We start from the raw sequence: 20,351 nt of genomic DNA, 5'->3' as shown, positions 1-20,351 counted from the left end.
TGACCACTCCCTCTGTTCTAGGGGAATAACATGAAATTTCGCAGAAAGAAACTTATATTTTGTAGATTTCAATATACCATCTTAAAGAGGACAAAGAATTATAAAAAGTCACAAAATTTCGAGGAAAAAAATAAGAAAAATGGTATAGATATTAAAGAAACTGTGAAGGTAGGGGTCATTTTCATCCCTCCAACCGTTCTAATGTTACGTTATGTGTCATTTTTCCAGCCGCCCTCCCCAGAGAAGAATATTTCTTCCCAAAAGAGACATTTTGTAATTTTCAAAATTGGTCAGTGGTGAATATATGTGTCGGTCTGTATACTCCAATAAACAAACGTACTGCTTTCTGTAGAAATGTTGTACCTTGGTTATCGACTTACTTTTTTTCCACTTGCATCTCACCGATGCCATTCTAGCTAACACTGCCATCTTGTAATAGAGGCATTCCACGAAAAGTGGTCCTACTTCATGTAAATAACAATATTAATAAATCTGAAAATTATTATTAATGTTTTTAATTTCATATAAGCTTTAAATGTTTGTGAATCCATATAATTTGCATATTTCACCAACAGAAGTTATTAGCATAACCGCAAGACTCTATGTCGAATAATTTCCGCACAATTGTAATTTGAAATCAGGGAGGTTCCATGTGGACACTCTGTATTGCCATACAGTGCTGTATTTGTGTTTACAATTTGGTTGATTCTCTAAATTTGTATACTTTAATTAGAATTATGAGAATAAATGGATTTAGAGAATGAGGAACAAAGTAGCATGCATTACCAATATTAGAATGTAAAACATTCATGATCATTACTAGGACACCTACCGGTCTGGACAACTTTTGGATATCTGAGAAGAAAAAAAGAAAGGAAGAAGAGAAAGGAAATTTAATATTTTTCTGGAAAAGTCAATGTTTTATAGTTGTGAAGTAAAAGTAGCTTTTAAAATAAATAAAGTATAACACAATTTTTAAATGTATTGTGGACAAGCTATACTTCATATATACCTAGGTGTGTATATATATATATATATATATATATATATGTTGTGATATAGTTTGATATAGTATACTACCAGTAGGTAAAATACAAAATTTAATGTTAAATTCCGTGGGGAGATGGCTCATGTTTTGAACTCTTTATTGTGTAGATATAATACAAGGTGGATTGATATAAACCAAGATTTAAACCAAGTGATTTTCTTTAAAAATATCACTGATTTAAATCACTTTCAATAAATAATTTATAGAATAATGTACATAAGGATTTTGTAGATATCAGATTCACTTTTGATGAATGTACATTAATATTGTAATCATTTAATGGCGTTTATTAGGTTCTAAGGAAGAAAAAGAAAGGAAATGTAATATGTACACTGTAAACAAACTTACATTTCTCTTAATTGAAAATTCAATATTTTTTGTAGGCAAAAATAGCAAACATTTTGTGTAGAAAAATATACAAAATACTAATTTTGTTAAACCGTAAAGAGTGTCATTATGATTTTACTGTAAATAAACATGGCAGCTGATCGTTAATGTGAAATACTGGGGACATTGCGACGAGCCATTCAGAATAAGCGACGCGGTAAGCTCATTGCCGGGGTGATCTTGCTGCACGACAACGCGAAGCCGCCCTTCTGGACACGTTCGGTTGGGAGGTGTTCGATCATCCATCGTACATCCCGGATCTCGCTCCCAGTGATTAGCACCTGAGAAAGTTCCTGTCCGGTCAAAATTTTCACAGCGACGAAGAGGTTCAGACGGCTGTCACACAGTGGTTCGGCGCCCAGGCGGTGGACTTCTACGACGCAGGTATACAGAAGTTGGTCCCACGCTATGACAAGTGCCTGAATTCCGGCGGGAATTACGTTGACAAGTAACTGAACAAGTGCTGCATCTCTGGCAATAAATCATTGAATGAAATAATGTTTCCTTTTTGTGCATGACCCCAGGGAAACTTACTTTCTGGATGCGCCTAATATTATAGTTTCACTAACACACTCAACAAACATTTCCATACTAGGTTTATATATATAGTATCAGAAACAGGAAAATGAATATTTACAAATATTTTTTTATTTGCTTTAATCAAACTGTTCAAATATTTTACAGGGCCGTTTACAAAAAAAGCTTTACTATAAAGAACATGTACGATTATCTATATATATATGGTGCCAAAAACCATATAAACCATTTTTAGCTTGTTTTTTTAAAAAAATCAAGAAATATATTTAAATAAAAAAACATCTAAAATTAGTTTTTTAATAAAAAATCATGACTTTTATCCACCCTAATTGAAAGATACCCAGACAGAAAAAGGGAGCTACTTGTTTGGGATTCTCTCCTGTCGGTCGCATTTTATCCATGCATCTTTCAGAGAATAATAACAGTTGACTCGCGAGCAGCGGAGAGAGTTTGTTCGAAAGCGGCGATTTGTCCGTCAGATGTATTCATTGCTCTCATCTGAAAGTCAACGAGGAGCCGAATAGCTGGGGGAAGCTGTCAGCATCCTTCTCTCCCAGCCGAGAGGGCTGCATCCTTCATCCTTGAACGCTTTTACATAAACGGAGAGACAATTCTTTCGCAGACGTCTCTTTTTCTTGGTAGCAGCTCGGCATTCAGTAGCAATTTCGAATGTTGTAGGACGTGAAAATTTGACAGCAACAGAGACAACGAGCTAAATATAGACATTTCTGATCTCTTGATACATTTTAGAGCATACAACAAAGAAAAGGCCAAGGGCGCCCGAAGGAATTTTTCTCAGGGTGGGGCAGAGTCATAAGCACTTTTATTATTATTATTGCTATTATTGTTGTTGTTACTACTACTTTTATTCTTAAGTTTTTTTAAAAATTACATACTTTTGTGATTTCCATATTCTGTATATCTACATTCATATGCAATTTGCATAATTGTATACTTAACATTAATTGATGTAGGACAAAATGCTGTTTTTTTTGTAAAATAGACTGTAAGCTTAAATGTAATCCTATTTCAAATACACTCATGTCCAAAATTAAAGCAACAAACAGGAAAATGAGGAAAAGAGGCACATTATAATGTCAACTGTAAGACATATTACAGCAAAAGAAAACAAAAGTACACGTCTCATAAGAATAAGAACCAAAAAAATGAAAAATGTAGGACTTTGCCGTATGAACCAAAAAATCCCCCATGAGGAAAAAACAACAAACGTCTCTCAGTACGGAGTATGACCACCTCTAACAGCAATGCAAGCCTCACAGCGATGTTGCATACTGCGGATCAGGTTCACAAGCAGATCCTGTGGCAGTAACTCCCATTTTTCTTGTAATGCACGCCGTAACTCCACTAGGGTGTCTGGGGGAGTCTGGCGTGATGCAATCTGTCTCCCCAGAGCATCCCAAACATGCTCTATGGGATTGAGGTCTGGAGACGAAGAGGGCCATTCCATACGCTGAATATCCTCACCTTCCAAGAAAGAGTCCACAAGTTGAGCACGATGGGGTCGAGCATTGTCGTCCATGAAAATGAACCCTGGGCCAACAGCACCTCGAAACAACCTGACACAAGGTGCCAATATCTCATCGCGGTATCTCCTGCCGGTTAAACCTTGCCCATGTGCCCGAATAATTTCTTGCAGCGGAGTTTTCGCAGCCATCATAATGCCCCCCCCCCCCTTACCATAACACCGCCACCGCCATACTGATCCCGTTCACAAATGTTTTGGGGGGTAAATCGTGTTCCCTGTTCTCTCCAGATGTATACCCGTCGAGAATCACTTTGCAGACTGAATCGCGATTCATCCGTGAATAACACATTGTTGCTTTAATTTTGGACATGAGTGTAGTAATAATAATAGTTGGTGTAACTTACGACCTGTAAGCCACAGAAAACAATATTTTTGTTATAAAATATCGCTACTATTTCACTATTCGAATTACATTAACTCTTTCCAGAAATCTGAGTACCCTTGGCCGGTAACGGCAGCTATACACCCGCTAACTTTTCAATTGTACCAAATATCAAGGCGCTTGTAATACAGAGAACGGTAGACGAGGAGGTCACATCCTCTATCTCCCTAATGACAAAAGTGTCTCACACTTATCTTTTATGTTACGATACCTAAGTCGATATAAACTCACCTAGGATATGAACCAGTGAGCAGGAGCATTATCATGGAGAAGTAGCATTGTCCTCTTTACCACATCTCAGGCTGCTTACGGCGGATGGACTCCCGTAAACGACGTAAAACGTTTTCATAGTCCTCATTGTTCTGCCCTCCGGAAGGAATTCTGAATTGACAATTCCTTGAGAATCAAAGAAAACCATGAGAACCGAGATCAAAGAAAATCCTGCAGGATCGAAGTAAAGAGAAAGCCATGGACCTGGTTTTCTTTCATGGCCAAACATTGAACGTCTGAGCTGGTAGCTTTAACACCACCTTATGTAACAATCGTTAACACTCAAGAGAAGGCTAGTAGTAACGAAAACAATGATAGCACCTGCTACAGTGTTCAATTCCCAGTGAAGACACATATGCATCAACTTTGAACTTTAGGCCCAGTCCAGATTATCCTATATGTGCATAAGGTGGGCTTTAAACGAAACTCACACCCGGTACAAGGGAGAATTCACACCAAAGCGACGGGATACACGTGTCACTTGGGAACGAGCCAATCAGCAGCAAAGTTTCACACCGTAGAGGAATGGCAGGCCGCACAAGCCTCCGTTCGATTGGTGAAATCCACAAGCGACGCGTGACGCCTGTCGCTTCGGTGTGAATTCTCCCTAAGATGCCTCAAAACGTAGTGATACACTAAGCCTTACATGAAGTATTTCTCTCGCCGGCAATGTTGATTGGTTGATTGAATTAGGTTATTTACGTTACTTGCTTTTATGCCACTTGTAGCTAACCGCGTCGATGATGATGTGATGAAACTGCTGAAGGAATAGTCATGTCATGCCGGGATTCGAACCCGGGATCTCTGACGTCATATCGCGCTGTGCTATACCCACAGCGACGGAGGTTGGATCATCGGCAATGATATAGGACTTACGTTTACTGGAGCCCGACGAAAACAGTCCAGTCAAGGTCACGCCAACCGCATACAGTGTTGCCAATAAGCAACAATTTCAACCGACGAAATCAACGCGCGAAGTGTCGACTGAGCAGGTTAGAAAAAGTGTTGCAACCCTGGAGGGTCAGGGGTGTGGAGGAGGCAAGGGGAAGCTCCGATCTTGACTGGACTGTTTTCGTGGCGAGAGCTTTTTGTAACTTCCGTACATTATGTTTGAACGCCACCTGTGACCTGCGACTGACCTTGGCTTTTTCTCCTTCTAGGTGAAGACGTGCCGTTTCTATGGACATGGGGAGGAGGAGATATTGGATTTTCTGTTTCGTCTGGGTCACCTGTTTGTTCGTCTCAGCTTCCGCCAATGGAGAATCATCCCCATGGCGTAAGTACATTTGGATTTGCTCAATATTGTTTATTACGATTTATTTATTTGATTTTATTACGCCTTGTTTATCATGGCGAAGTTAAGGCATTGTACCCTCTCCTACCACTTAACCATGTTTACAGCGAAATTTTAGTGTATGAAAATTACAAAACTACATTGAGAGTTTTGTAAAATGATTTGATCGTGCAATGCTCAGCAAACGTTATCGTGGAGATCATATGGGAAGGATATGTTACGGTATGATATAATAGTCAAGTTATGAAAAAGACTAAATAAATTCAGGTACTTCGTTAGGTCATGCTCAAATGAGCAAATTTTAACAGTTCACCATATTTTTGCTTTTTCAAGCTATGAAGAACTTTCTTCACACGATAAGTATATTAAACTTCATCTTTCCCGTCGGTGTATTGGATTGAGTTGGTGTTTTAAGTCTACTTTATGCACAGTAAGGATGTTGTGCATGTAGCACAAATGGCCGACAAAGGTTACTATTCAAAATAAATACTGGAAAGAATGAACGAAGTGGTTACTAAGAATTTGAATTATTTTTGTTATTTATGCAAATATTTACTAACGAAAAATGATTGCCATTGCATTGAACCCCCCCCCGCAATTTTAAGCCATAGTTTCTTGCCTTCTGATGTGCCTGTAATTCCCAGTGGCGGCGATTGGGTGCCAAAACGGGGGACGCAAAATTTCTAGGAGGACAAGGTGGGGAAGGACTAACAAGCATTAAGCACCATTTGAATAAAATGACTCAAAATTTAGCACTAAAAATCATATAAAACACAATATGTTGTATATAAAGTATATACAGACTACAATATAAGCTATATAAATTCTCTATGGTCCAATAAAAATAATTTCTCAGTTTTTAATATGTGTAGTAACATGTGGAATTAATATTTTTTTATATTTTGTTCGTTTCAGATATCACTTGCTACACCTGTTTTAATGTGACTGACAACAACGTCTGCAATAGGTTCGCCATAGACAGGGCATGCCCAGAAGGTAGGTTTACATCTTTTCATTTCAGTCACTGTAGTTATGACATCCCCACATATATTGCTTCTATATAGGAAGCAAATTACAGGCGAACATCGTACCACGCAGTGGATACTTAGACTGGGCCCCCAATATCCTAGAGCCATACAACTACGTGCCTGTAGTAATCCAGTCCCTGGCCATAAAACCCGCAGAAATTTTGAGATGGACGAGTTCTCTCTTTTGATCCTGTTAGGGTATGCCTAAAAAAAGGAAAAAATCTTGGGTAGACATCTGGCATACCGGGCCCAAGTTTTCTAGGGGCCCATAAATACATGATGGCCGCCGCTTCACGAACTAACAAAATAAATCGATCATAACTCCTTTAATATTGGTTTCTGACAATTTTACCTTAGGATATATTTTGTTCAGAATTAAAAACGGAACAAAAAATATTCTTACAGTTTTTTTCAAATCTTGCACTGTTATGGAGATACAGTAGGGTATATCTAGTGAAAGAATTCCGTACCGTTTTCTGCAAGGGATCTAAGCAATCTTTTATATTGCCAGCTCCTGGCCATAACACCCGCAGACATTTTTGAGGTGGACGAGTTTTCTCTTTTGATCCTGTTAGGGTATGCCTAAAGAAATTTTAAAAATCTTGGGTAGACATCTGGCATATCGAGCCTAAGATTTCTAAGGGCCCATAAATTCAAGATGGCCACCGCTTCACCACGCACCAACAAATTAAATCGATCATAACGCCTTTAAAATTGGTTTCTGACAATTTTACCTTAGGATATATTTTGTTCAGAATTAAAAACGGAACAAAAAATATTCTTACAGTTTTTTTCAAATCTTGCACTGTTATGGAGATACAGTAGGGTATATCTAGTGAAAGAATTCCGTACCGTTTTCTGCAAGGGATCTAAGCAATCTTTTATATTGCCAGCTCCTGGCCATAACACCCGCAGACATTTTTGAGGTGGACGAGTTTTCTCTTTTGATCCTGTTAGGGTATGCCTAAAGAAATTTTAAAAATCTTGGGTAGACATCTGGCATATCGAGCCTAAGATTTCTAAGGGCCCATAAATTCAAGATGGCCACCGCTTCACCACGCACCAACAAATTAAATCGATCATAACGCCTTTAAAATTGGTTTTTGACAATTTTGCATAGAGACATATTTTGTTCACAATTGAAAACGGAACAAAAAGTATTCTTACAGTGTTTTTCATATCTTGCACTGTTATGGAGATATATTCAGTGAAAGAATTCCGTAGCTACCCTTCTCTGCAAGGATTCTGAAAAACTAAATATGCTGACCAAGGCAGTAATTTTAAAATAGTTTTTCATATCATGGAAACAATGCAAGGATTCTAAGCAATATTTTACATTTTACTTGACATTCCGGCATATTAAGGGCAAAACAATTACTGCCTGTGATACTTTGTTGATGCCTATTATTGTGGCGCATGGCCCGTGTGACGTTATACATCAAAGATGGCTGCCTCTGAAGACATTAACAAAGAAAATCGACCATGTCTCCTTATCTCATTCAGAAGTCATTTTGACCATTTCTAGGTTCCTTGAGTTCTTGAATGAAGGGAAGACATGTGTATGGAGGTTGTCTTCATTATGAGGCATGCAATCATAAGTATAATACTAGGTGGTTTTTTTTGCTGGACAATGTGTCAAGAGAAGGTACATGACGTCGAGAATCCAAGATGGTCGCCACGGAGGTTCTGAGCATAAAATACTGTCCATATCATGATTTAGAGTTCGTTTATCAAATTTTTCTAGTGGTATTATCTGTTAATAAATAGCAAGTGAAAATATATTATTGTAATTTTTGTAACTACAGTAGTGTCCAAAAGTTAAGCATGACGAAGATATGAGAAAATGTGTTATTGATGAAGTGTCAGAACTGCACAAAACATAGTGAAAATTAATCAAAACGTTACGTGAATTAACAATTGTTTTTAGTATGAAGACAAAAGGTCCAAAAATAAGAAAATTGAAGATCGGTTCCTTAACAAGAAAGAGAGGTTTGTATGGGGCGTGATCATCCCAGCCTTGCAACGACGTAAAAGGTGGTTCAAGATCTCTACGGGCACCTGGTTCCAACCCCACCAAGAGCAGTGCGGAGCTCTGGAAATGTCTTTGGTGGAGGCTGGCGGGCTGCAACTTGTCTCCTTAATGCACTACAGTATTTATTCCAGTCCATGCGGTGATTTCTTCATCTTCAAAAAAGTCATCGAACAATTTGGCTCGATGCGCACCTGTTTTATCATCCTAGATGATTAAATCTGGGTCGACTGCGACTCTCGAAAGTTTCACATGTTGTTGGAGTACCTCGTCTCTGTACTTCTGAGCAGTAACAGTACCTCCAGCAAAAAGGTGCAGCTCTGTACGTCCATTTAACGTGATGTCTGGCCACCCTAGTATTCCATCATCACCAAACTGATCACTTTCCACCATATTCCTGGGATTAAATCGTTCTTGAGGTTCTCTCTAGATGAATGTGCGACAGGAATCATTTTGCACACTCAATGTGGACTGATCAGTGAAGAGCATGTTCCTCCATTCGTTCAGGGTCCAATTTTGATGGTGCTGGCTCCACTGTAACTGTAGAGTTCCTGAACCACTCTTACGTCGTTGCAAAGCTGTGTAGCTGTTGGGGATGATCACGCCCCAAACAAACCTCTTTTTCTTGTTAAGGATGCGATCTTCAATGTTCTTAATTTTGGACTTTTTGTCTTCACACTAAAAACAATTGTTAATTGACGTAACGTTGTAATTAATTTTCACTATGTTTTGTGCATTTCTGACACTTCATCAATAACACATTTTCTCATTTCTGCGGGTCTTATGCCAGGAGCTGTCAATATAAAATATTGCTTAGAATCCTTGCAGAAAAGGGTACGGAATTCTTTCACTGGATATATCTCCATAACAATGCAAGTTTGAAAAAAAAAATAAGAATAGTTTTTGTTTAGTTTTTAATTCTGAACAAAATATGTTCTTAGGCAAAATTGTCAAAAACCAATATTAAAGGGGTTATGATCGATTTATTTTGTTGGTGAATGAAGCGGCGGCCATCATGTATTTATGGCCACCTAGAAAACTTGGGCTCGGTATGCAAGATGTCTACCCAAGATTTTTTCCTTTCTTTAGGCATGCCCTAACAGGGTCAAAAGAGAGAACTCGTCCACCTCAAAATTTCTGCGGGTCTTATGGCCAGGGACTGGACTATAGTGAGAGCAATCTTAGTAAATAATTATAAATTATAAGCAAAAGTATCTTTTCAATTTCATGTTTATTACAACCAAAGCATTATCAAGTAAATACTACTTACTAATAACAAGAATTCTAACATCACTAACGTTTGTATAAATAACTATTAAATAATCATTACTTCTTGCCACCTAAATTGAGTGTTCACCCCCCCCCCCCTTCCCTGTATATGTTGTATATTCATAGGAAATATTAATCGAAATACTAAACTGCAGTAGAACTTTCTCTCAGTATGTGTGTGTGTGTGTGTGTAGCTTCGCTACCAGAGACCAAGTGATTCTCCTGGCTCGGACACGAGGCCTAGAGATTACGTAGCGTGACGTCAGAGCATGTGATGTAGCGTTGCCAAGTCTATCGTACAGCTATGAAATGGGGTGGTAATATAGTGGATGTACAGTCATCTGCAAAAAAAATTAGATACAAGAAATGAGAAAGGCAACTCACAATTGCATGAAGCTAGTATAACTCTTATGGCATTAATGGAATTTTAATAGTAACTTTTCACACCGCCGTAGAGTTAGGCAACACTCATTACGTTTTGCAGGGAAGCAGGTATTTCAGGATCTAGGTGTCTCATTTGTATTGCCGGTGACTGTACAGAGGGAAGAGGTGATTATTTCCAAAATGTAATAGGGATCTAATTAAACCTTCCTCCTGTGTGTGTGTTGGAGGTTCGGGGTTATAGAGTTGATGTAGGTTTTAATTGACGATGATCCTATATTTGTTCACATGCTTTACTGTATGTGAATGATGTACAGTCAACTTCAATGATATGTCTTCCCAAATCCAAACGCTTTCTTTTGGATAATGTGAGGTTTACGATTGGAAATAAATCCACAACTAAACAGACAATTCACATCTAACATCACCATCCCACACACAATGAAGATAGCGGTGGACAGCTTGCTCCACTATTTTTTAACATAACTGAACATATGCAGGCAGTCAGAGAATAGCTAAGAATATGTTTTGCAGCGTTCCTCATATTAATACGCTAAAATGTCAGTTCCTTACCAAAAGTGTCTCCTTAACTTTAGATTATGCTAATAATAATCACAGATTGTATAATTTTCACAATATTTCTTAGCCCTTACGCTCTGCTTAGATGTGTAAAAGTCTTAATATTGGAATCCTTTTTCTCATTATAGCTCAGTGCATTGACCATCTGTCAACTAATTGATAAACAATTTCAACAGCGCCTCTGCCCTTTGAATTAAAAGGGTAGCATCCTTAATATACATGGCAGCTTGCTATCTGCAATCCTGGGAAAGCCATCGATATCAATATTTATAATCATGTTAGCAAGGTAAACCACGAGAGAAAACGAAGCAACACCTAGAGACTAAAAGCGAGTGGAGCTTATCTCTGGAGCAAGGCCGAACATAGCAGCAGGGAAGGGGGAGGGGGAATCGAGTGGGCAGAACGAATCAGTACACGCTGCTCCAAGGCTGTAACTGCAGTCGCCTCCACCTCCTCCTCACTTCACGCAAATACCGTTCCATCTCGCGTGTTCATTGGAGCCATCTCGCGTCACTACGTGTGCAGAGACTTGTTTTCGTTCGTTTGCTCCAGAGATATGGGAACAAGGTATACATTGTAATGTGGGATCCAAACCACTATGTACCTTCATGGGATATCGAACTCGGACCCGTTGATTATAAGACGGTGATGTTAGCACTACATCAGACGAAGCCTGAAGCCCAAAGACCACAACACAGAAGAAAAATCGATTAAGAAATATGAATAAAATGGTACATTTCAATAAGATGATGGCGCTTCAGGAGTTGGCGAACTGTCCGAGCTTCATGAAGAACTTCCGAAGTACCACAAGCCCCCCCCCCCTCCCCCTTTTTAATTCTGGTAGCTTAACATGCGTTTATATCGAGGCCTTTCTTTCAAAACAGTGTTGTTCCCAGCAACAGATCTTTTTCGGACCAAAAGATTAGAGGAAAGATACAAGTGAGGATCATAAAATGTGCACTCCCCCCCCCCCCCGACTGTGTGTCCAACTACCATAATGTATTGCCAGATTAAATACAAATATACCAGTGCTTAACAGTTGTATAAATGCATGGTATTTAAACAAGGAATTCTGTGGTATTGTTTCAAAATCAAAATCTGGAAATAGCCCATTCCTCCCCCAGCACATTTCATTCCATTCGAACACTATGTATTGTGATATAGACCAGGGTGTGAACCCAACATACGCCACTGTGTGTGTATATATACTATTTTTCAGGTGGGAATTTTTCCAACAGTGTCTATGGACAGGCTGTGAGTTCACCCCGACTCTAATAAAAGGGTGCCAAGGAGGGTAAAGGCGACTGGAGCGTGGTGATGATCACATCACCTCCACAATTATCCCGAGATTGTGATTTTCCCAATATGCCTTCATGTAGGCCATCTCCATGTATGTTACAGTGTGTAGGGGTAGCTTTATGTGTGTATGTGTGTGTGTGTGTGTGTGTGTGTGTACATACATAGATACAAATGTGTGTAGAGAGAGAGAGAACGGAGATAAAACACACATGTGATTTTTTTATTCAAATGCAAAGGATATGAACAAACAGATCCGCTACACACACATAGTATCAACACATACAATATGTCCGTGTCGGTTTCACATTCTTTTGTTTTGAATCAATATCATACATAAATACGCTGATTGATACTGAGCATGCGGTTTAAAATGGGATAGCATGAACCGATACAGTATAAAGTGGTTCTCAGGAACCTTAACTGGCCAAAAAAAAATATTAATCATCCCTTAATCTTTTATGACAATGTAAATGTAACATCCTTCGTTTTTTATGCTCCTTTCATCGGCTCGCCCTGTGCATATCAGGGACATAATGCTAAAGTCTCAAAGAGAATATGATATTGAAATAATCTGTGGAGGAAGTGGTCTCTGTCCATCCATCAAATTTCTTTAACTTTGATTAATTAGTTACATAAAACTTAATTGGCATTCCTCCATCCCTTTTTTTATGAAGAAGGGTGGGGGGATAACTCGTTGGAAGAACTGTCATTAAAATTTGACAAAAAAAACGGATGAGAAATTAGTTCTCCCGCCATTATGTCTTCTACATTCTCAGTTCCTTCAATTTTCTTTCGCACAATCTCGTGAATTAATTAATTAACCTTTCCTCATTTACGGTTTGTTCTAAACATCTTCTAGTACGTGCTTCCGTTAATTGCATGCATTCAGCCAGCATTCTCCTTAAGAAAAGGAAGAAGATGAAGTTCGCAGACATTTCTAATTATTCACACGGAAGAAGCGAAACAAGGGTTTCTTATTTCGATAAACAAAACATTACTCTTTACTGTTTTTTGAGCCTCTTCGATGGCGCTTTGGTAACGTCATTGCCTTGTAATTAAGGGGTCCCGCGTTCGGATCCCACTTTCCCGATTAGCCTTACTGTGCATAAAGTGGACTTAAAACACCAAATCAATCAATCCTTACTGTTTTTGTTGAAGATTTTCACACGGATATAAAAGTTGGAGCTAAGTTTAAGGTATGTAATCTTAATTTTTTAGGGGGAATAGGAATTAGTAATCTACAATAATCGATGCAGGGGAACTCCCTGAAGAAGCCGACCTGCTTACATTCAGGGGTATGTGCTTATTGTCCTGGTGCCAAAAAATAACGTCATATCTTCAGAATTACGGTTAGCCCGTTTTAGTATGCTGAGCACTTTATTTGTATTGTATTTCATTATATTACGTTTTCATCTATTACATTACATATTACAGGATTGTATAGTTATTGTATATATAACCTTGAAGTGAAAATTTCAATATTTTCATATAAAGGTATTTTTAATTAAAACTATACTCCCTTAGCTTCAAAACAAGCCCAAGATGAAAGTTATACTTTGAAGCAAAGTTGTGAATTGTTTCATTTTACATTTGTTATAAGGTTGACAACCGTGCTGTATGAATACCGTGTATCATTGAGGGGTAAAATTTTACATATGTAAGTTACTTCATGTATTCTACCAAAGTTCATGAAAAACTGAAATGGTCGGGTTGAGAAGATAAGTTTTTTGTGATGATTTGACATGGAATAATACCCCATGTGAATGTACGTACATAAAATTTGTTTTATTGAATATTTATTAGAAGGAGCAGTGAAAAGCCAGTAATTTTATTTTATAGCCTTTTAGAACATACTTCAAGCTTCAATTTGAAAAAAAAATACGTGATTTAGTGATAATGCAATTTTAGTAACGTCAGACGTTGACACAAAAAGATCATGATTACTTACAATACAATTTTTTTCTGGCTCTCGGTGTAAGGGAATCTTGGTGACAACTTTTTATATGGAATATACATATATGTATGAACTATAGAAAAAAATCCAAGTGATATGTCGATTTGACTCTGAGATATAACTTTTTCTGTCAAGCACTGCAGGCTATCACCACCGCCTCGGCTATGACCGATCCATGCACAATACTGAAACTTAAGCCTCCTGTTTCTCAGTAACTATGAGGTCTAGTGAAGAAACATTTTACATATGTTCACCTTGTTAGTATTAAAAAATAAATTAAGTTTCATTAACAACTTAAACGGTGGGTTGCGTGGAATCAGTCGGAGGTGAGTAAATTTTTTAGTGCTCACACCTCGTGCCGTGCCCGATCTTAGTAAGTATTCCCACGTTGTCTCCCTGCACGGCGATTTAACGATGCTCAGTGAATGATACTGGTGCGAACAAGTCTGGAAGGCATTTAACACAGAGTCTTGAATGTGTTCTGTCTGGCAGCGAGAGAACACGACAGAAGATTAACACTTACGCCACAGTGATTGTTACCGGAAAACATCAACAAACTGTTTACCTTCACAGCAAGTTTCCAGCAATCCTTTCTTTGCCATCATCAGTTAACCCTTTCGTCTGTTTCTTCTGCTCCTTGTGTTGCATGATGTGGTAATTCTTCAAATTATCTGCTCACTTGCTCGGCTGAAGTGGTACTCTGTGTAGCGTCTTAATAACATATGTTACGGCTCTCGTGTGACACAGGGTCACCGCGAACAAAGCTGTTAGTGAGGGGTTCGTCGTCACGCAAGCCATGTTTTGCTTCTTCATGGATTCTTTCCTTTAGAGGAAGAGAACCAGATATCACAATTAATTTACAAGCGTACATGAAAAATATTTTCTTGTTTTTATTTCGATTTTTAGCGTAGCTTTTCTGCCACTTTTGGCTAATCGCGACAATGAGATGAATGATGAAATTGATGACGGGGCACTCACAAAGAACACCCATGGACAGGCGGGATTTGCATCAGGGACCCCTGGCGTCTTAGCGCGATGTGCTAACCATTCGATCATGCAGGTTGGCACAAAATGAATGTAGTACTAATGTTGTAGTTCAGTAGATACGCTCATAGCTATTGCAAAAATTTCTTACTTTCACTAATCGCTCATGCTGATATATGGTGGAAATTGTTTGAAAATAACTGTTTTAGTAATTTGAGTGTGAGAAGTGGCGGTCTTACAGGAAAAGATAGAAAACTAGGTTTAATTGTTATTGTCAGACTATGTTGGTCCTGATTGATTGAGTTGCTTTATTTACTTCGCTTTTTTGCCACTTTTGGCTAATCTCTAAGATGAGGTGTAATCATGATGGCAGTGGCGGCGATTGGGGGGCAGTTGTCTTCCACTTTTCGCCACTTTGCCCCCCTAGTTCTGGCACCTTGCCCCCCACCCCCACCCCCGGTTTTGGGACCCAATCGTAGGCACTGTTGATTGGTGATATGATGAAATTGAAGGGACCCACAAACACCCATGCCCAGGCAAGGATTCGAACCTGGGCACTGCTAACCACTCCACCCCGGAGGCCGGTACTATGTTGGCATTAACTACACTTTATGCACATATAAGTTAATCGGGAGTGCACTTAAGTTTCACTATGTGACTCCGCAGGGTACCGAACCCGTAACCTTTGATTACAAGGTAATGCTGTTACCCCTACACCATCGGGTTAATAGTAGTTGAAAATGTACTAAAATGACTTCATGAATATATCTTTACACAAAACATGCGGCAGGTTTGTAAATTGCTTTTGGTTGGATTGTTGCTCGCACTGTTCTTTCCTCGCTAAGTCAACGAAGTGAACCATTTAGTAAAGAGGAACGTACTTTAAAAAACGCAAATAAACCCTTTGATATGATTTTGCTGCATTAGAACAATACGGATTAAATGCAGTATTATACAGAACCAATGTAAAATCCCATTGTTTGTCATTCCTTTAATTCCCTCAAGCTCTAGAAATATCCATTTGACTAATATTCTATAATAACTAGATTGTTTGTTTCGTTTGACGTTAAAGCTTACTTTTTGTTACCCGAGGCACCAATTCGCTCTGCTGTGTGCTAATGGTGGGATTTGCAGTTATTTGCACAATGCACTGGAAAATATTGTATGATATTTAACTTATTGTTTTTAATTTTTTCTGTTCTGTGTTCTTCAATTTTTTATTTTCTAACAGATGACTTTATATGTTGAAATATGTCTTCTGGAGAGAGGTTATTCGTAGTGGAGATTCACAATTTTTAATGTGTTCAAAGCAACATCTTTTCATCTACACCGGCCTCAATGCAAACTAAGCCACGTGACTGCTGAGAAATAGTTCCTTTGCTGTGTGTCAGTTTCAGTGCTGTTTTGCCCATGAATATATTGTTCATAGCTGTAGTCCTTCTCCTCCAACTCTTGGCACTATACCGCTATGCGAAGTGGATACAAGCAAAAACTTGGGGATTGTGTTCGATAGACACTTAAATTGGGAGCCACAAGTCGAATTTATTGTGAAAAACTGTATGGGGAAACTTAAATCTTTGTATCATTTAAAACATACTCTGAACGCTAATATTAAAGATCGTCTTATGCAAGCACTCGTCCTATCCACATTAGACTATTGCGCTCCAGTGTACAGTAATATATCCCAGGGCCTAAACTATAAACTTCAAAAAATTCAGAATTGTTGTATAGGTTTCATATTTAACCTAAACAGAAAGGAACATGTATCCCCCTATTTAAAGAAACTTTCTTGGCTAAACATTAACAATAGAAGAAAATACTTAACACTCACCTTGATGCACAAAATACTTAAGAGTGGCTCCCCAAAATACTTATCCGATAAGATCTGTTCTCGTAGAACATCAGCCGAACATAATATCCGCAAGAAGCACAATGTAAAAATCCCCAAACATAAAACCGCCACATATAACAAGTCCATCATTGTTACAGGGATCAGGGAATGGAACAAACTGCCTGCACCATTGACTAACATTATTTGCCATCAAAGTTTTAAGAAAAATCTGAAGAACTTACTATTGTCCCAACAACTTCATTAACCTTCATATGTTAACAATTGCACCTGCACTTACACATCATATAATGCATACCTAACCTACCCCCCCCCCCCCCGCACACACATTGAACTACCGAAGACTTATTACTTATCTTTACTCAACAGTATATATACTAATCTATTCAATGTATTATTTTATCATTGTATAATCTTTATATTATCTTCATTGTATTATCATGATCATTATGTGTTTTTTTCTTTCTTTTTGTTTTTATTCATTTATTGTATCTTTGACAAGGGTTGGTTGTAAGAACGGCCCACGAGGCCGAAACACGCCTGCTTAAATAAAGACCATTCTATTCTATTCTATTCTAATACAGGGTCCTTCACTCGCTCTCGAACCCTGATTTTCGCTTATAAAAAGCAAACTATTGGTCATATTGTAATGGAATTTGGTACGGACATGCCTTCGTGTAGGAGAAACGATCAAGGTGGAAGGACAGTATTGAGACAGACCGGAAGGAATTTGACAAACATGGTGTAGATATGAATGATCCTATCCGGCTTATCTTGCTGCGGCAATAAATCTTCCGGAAGGATATGTTAACCTTCACAGCCGCAAATTTATTGTTGTAATCTTTAGATCTGGAAATACCTTGATTGGTTGTCCTCGTCCTCGCACGTCTTAGGCGCTGTGCTTTGGACTCCGACTGAGGGACGGCATGGGTTCGAGTCCGCCTGGATTCAGTCTCTGGGTTTTGGGCCGGTGTATAGGACCGGTGGCAACCCACCACCGTAAGGAAATTGGGAAGCTACGAATGAGTAGCGTAACCTGGTCTGCACACAGAACCCAAATCGTGTCAATTGACACATATACTCGTATTTTGATTTCAAGAACACTTAACGTGCATAAACTGCAAATGATACACCTTTTAGTGTGTCAAAATAAACCTAAAAGGGTATTTTTATCAGATGAGATTCCGTGTGATGCACTAAAATGCATTTTTATACATTTGTATACAGGTGTATACAGGTGTATCATTTGCAGTTTATGCACGTTAACGTGTCATTGAAAACACAATATATGTGTCAATTGACACGATTTGGGTTCTGTGTGTGCGAAATTTCCTATAACGGCTGAGGGTTCGACGTGCTGACCACACGTCACCCCATTACCGGTTGAAGATCTCCACACCTCTAGGTAGGATTGTGGTAGGGAGACTGGCAGTCCGGAGATAGTCTAAAGCCCTTACAGGGATGTAGAGGCACGGGTTATTATGTTATTATTATTATAATTACCTCGATAGATTGAATTGTTGTTTAAGTCCACTTTATGCACACAAAGGCTAATCGGAACTGGACCTACAATTTTTAAAGTATGATCCGAACCACTGTGCCATGTGCCTCCACTGGGTACCAAACACAGGACCCCCTGATTACAAAGCGACGACGTTACCACTCCGTCATCGGGGAAGCCCAACATGCTGTACCTTGCAACGTGCCTTGAAAGCGATTGCTTATCCAAAAATTTCTACCTAGGGAGTGGGGTTATATTTGTATTTAGAATGGTGTAGGTGTAAATTTGGAACCGGAATGACCATAAATTTTACCTTTGGGTTGGTGTTAGGTGCGTTCGAATAAATCATACCTTCAAAAGTCTCGCCATTTGTGCAGGTGATGTGATCAGCACCAAGCTCAGGCTGCCTTTTATTCCCCCCGGGACCCAATTTTTAGATGCTGGGTGGACACCAGAGGCGCTCCACACAAGGACAACAATTTCAACACGAAATCACCCACCCCAGGAATCGAACCAGGGTCTCCCGCGTATCAGTCGAACACCTTGCCGCCTGGACCACCAAAGGGCAGATAGTCCTTCAGGCTAAAAACTGACGGAGTTAGTGTTGCCCACGGGACGAGACGGAACAGGCTTTTAAAAATTCGAGACGAGACGAGATTGATCATGTGTCCCGAGAGAAACGAATATTTTCGAGACGAGACAGCATTTCTCAGCATTTCCACGAGACGAGACAGGCCAAAGTCTCGTCTCGTGGGCAACACTAGACGGAGTATATAGCATTATTTTTAAATTTTTGTTACCAAGAAAGTTTACTGAAGTACAACATGTATTCTTGTGAAACAAGCTAGAAATATTTTTTGGTAACAAAAATTTAAGAAAAAAATAATTTGTAATCTACTCCGTTATCATTAGGCTTTTTAGAACTAACTAATTCGTTTAACTTTGACTCATGGTAAACTTGTTTCTGTATCAGTGTTAAACATTTCAAGACTGAACATCTTGAGTCCCAATCGGGGATTGAATCAGAATTCAAATAATTTGTAGTTCCAAAACGAAAAGAATCTTCTCATATTACTATTAACTCATTTAAACTTACCGAAGTCTTCGTATCTAGCCGATGGCTTCTGTATGTAGATTGAACAAGAATTGCAAATTTCTGAATCTGAAACGAAGTGGTGGAAATTCTGTTCACAAAGCAAGGGTCTGGTAGCCCTTTTCTGTTAATCTATCTCCCTCTGAGGCAAAGGCTACTGCATCAAGTCTTAATTTCCCAAGGAAATTTCGGGGAAATTCCAGCGAGCAAGAGAATCAATGGCAAATCCAATTGGGTTCGCAACAGAAAACGGAAAATGACGATCCATTAAAGAAATTACTTTGCCGTCCGGAAAATACATCAAAGACGACGATGAAAAGTAAAAGAATTAGTAGATGCATTTTGCTTCCATTATTATGATTGTTTCCTCCCGAAAGAGCATGCTTTGGAAGAGCACTCAAGTTCCTATCGTTTTACATCCCAGCTCCCAGTTGTAGAACAAACAAGTGCTGACGAATTCCTGCTTCCGAAACGGAAGTGAATGTTACAAGTCCCTCCCCCTTTCGCCTCAGCGAAGAATGTAAAAATCGAACTGAACTCGGAGAACATAAAGGACGGCAGAAAGAAATATCCCGAAGCATCTACCAAAAGACAAAGTTACTCCCTCACGCTTCTTTCGCTGCAAAGACGGAGCCGAAATAAAGAGCGGGCGTCGGAGGAGGCGAATCTCACAAAAGAGAAGTGAAGAGACGCAATATCGTCATTTCAGATGCAAAGGAAGAATGCTCCGGAAGAAGATGCTGAGTGGAAAGTCGCTCCTGTACCACTCGAGCAGGCTTAGCACTTTCCATTTGACCAATTTCTTCCGAGCCACGAAGGAGCTTTCAGAGGATACTGTAGAACTCTTGCAGAGCACAATTCTTTCTTTTCGCATGGTACAAACATGGTGTCTTCTCCTAATAGCATTTTATCTCAGGGCAG

General features: G+C 39.0%; 1 protein-coding gene across 2 annotated transcripts in view; it reads left to right on the top strand.

Annotated features, from left to right (window-relative positions):
- LOC145999075 (ly6/PLAUR domain-containing protein 6B-like) overlaps positions 1-20,351 on the top strand; it is a 357,012-nt gene that overhangs the window by 292,450 nt on the left and 44,211 nt on the right. For both annotated transcript variants that reach the window (XM_083136043.1, XM_083136044.1), the window contains exons 4-5: positions 5,331-5,446; positions 6,380-6,460. In XM_083136043.1, coding sequence (XP_082992169.1) covers positions 5,350-5,446; positions 6,380-6,460 — 178 coding nt within the window. In that variant the 5' untranslated portion in view covers positions 5,331-5,349. The remainder of the gene's footprint in view (positions 1-5,330; positions 5,447-6,379; positions 6,461-20,351) is intronic.

This window comes from Lepisma saccharinum, chromosome 14, assembly GCF_977018435.1.
Source record: "Lepisma saccharinum chromosome 14, izLepSacc3.1, whole genome shotgun sequence".
Classification (NCBI taxonomy): Eukaryota; Metazoa; Arthropoda; class Insecta; order Zygentoma; family Lepismatidae; genus Lepisma; species Lepisma saccharinum.
Note: the sequence above shows the minus strand (reverse complement) of the source record. Positions and strands in the feature narration are given on the sequence as shown.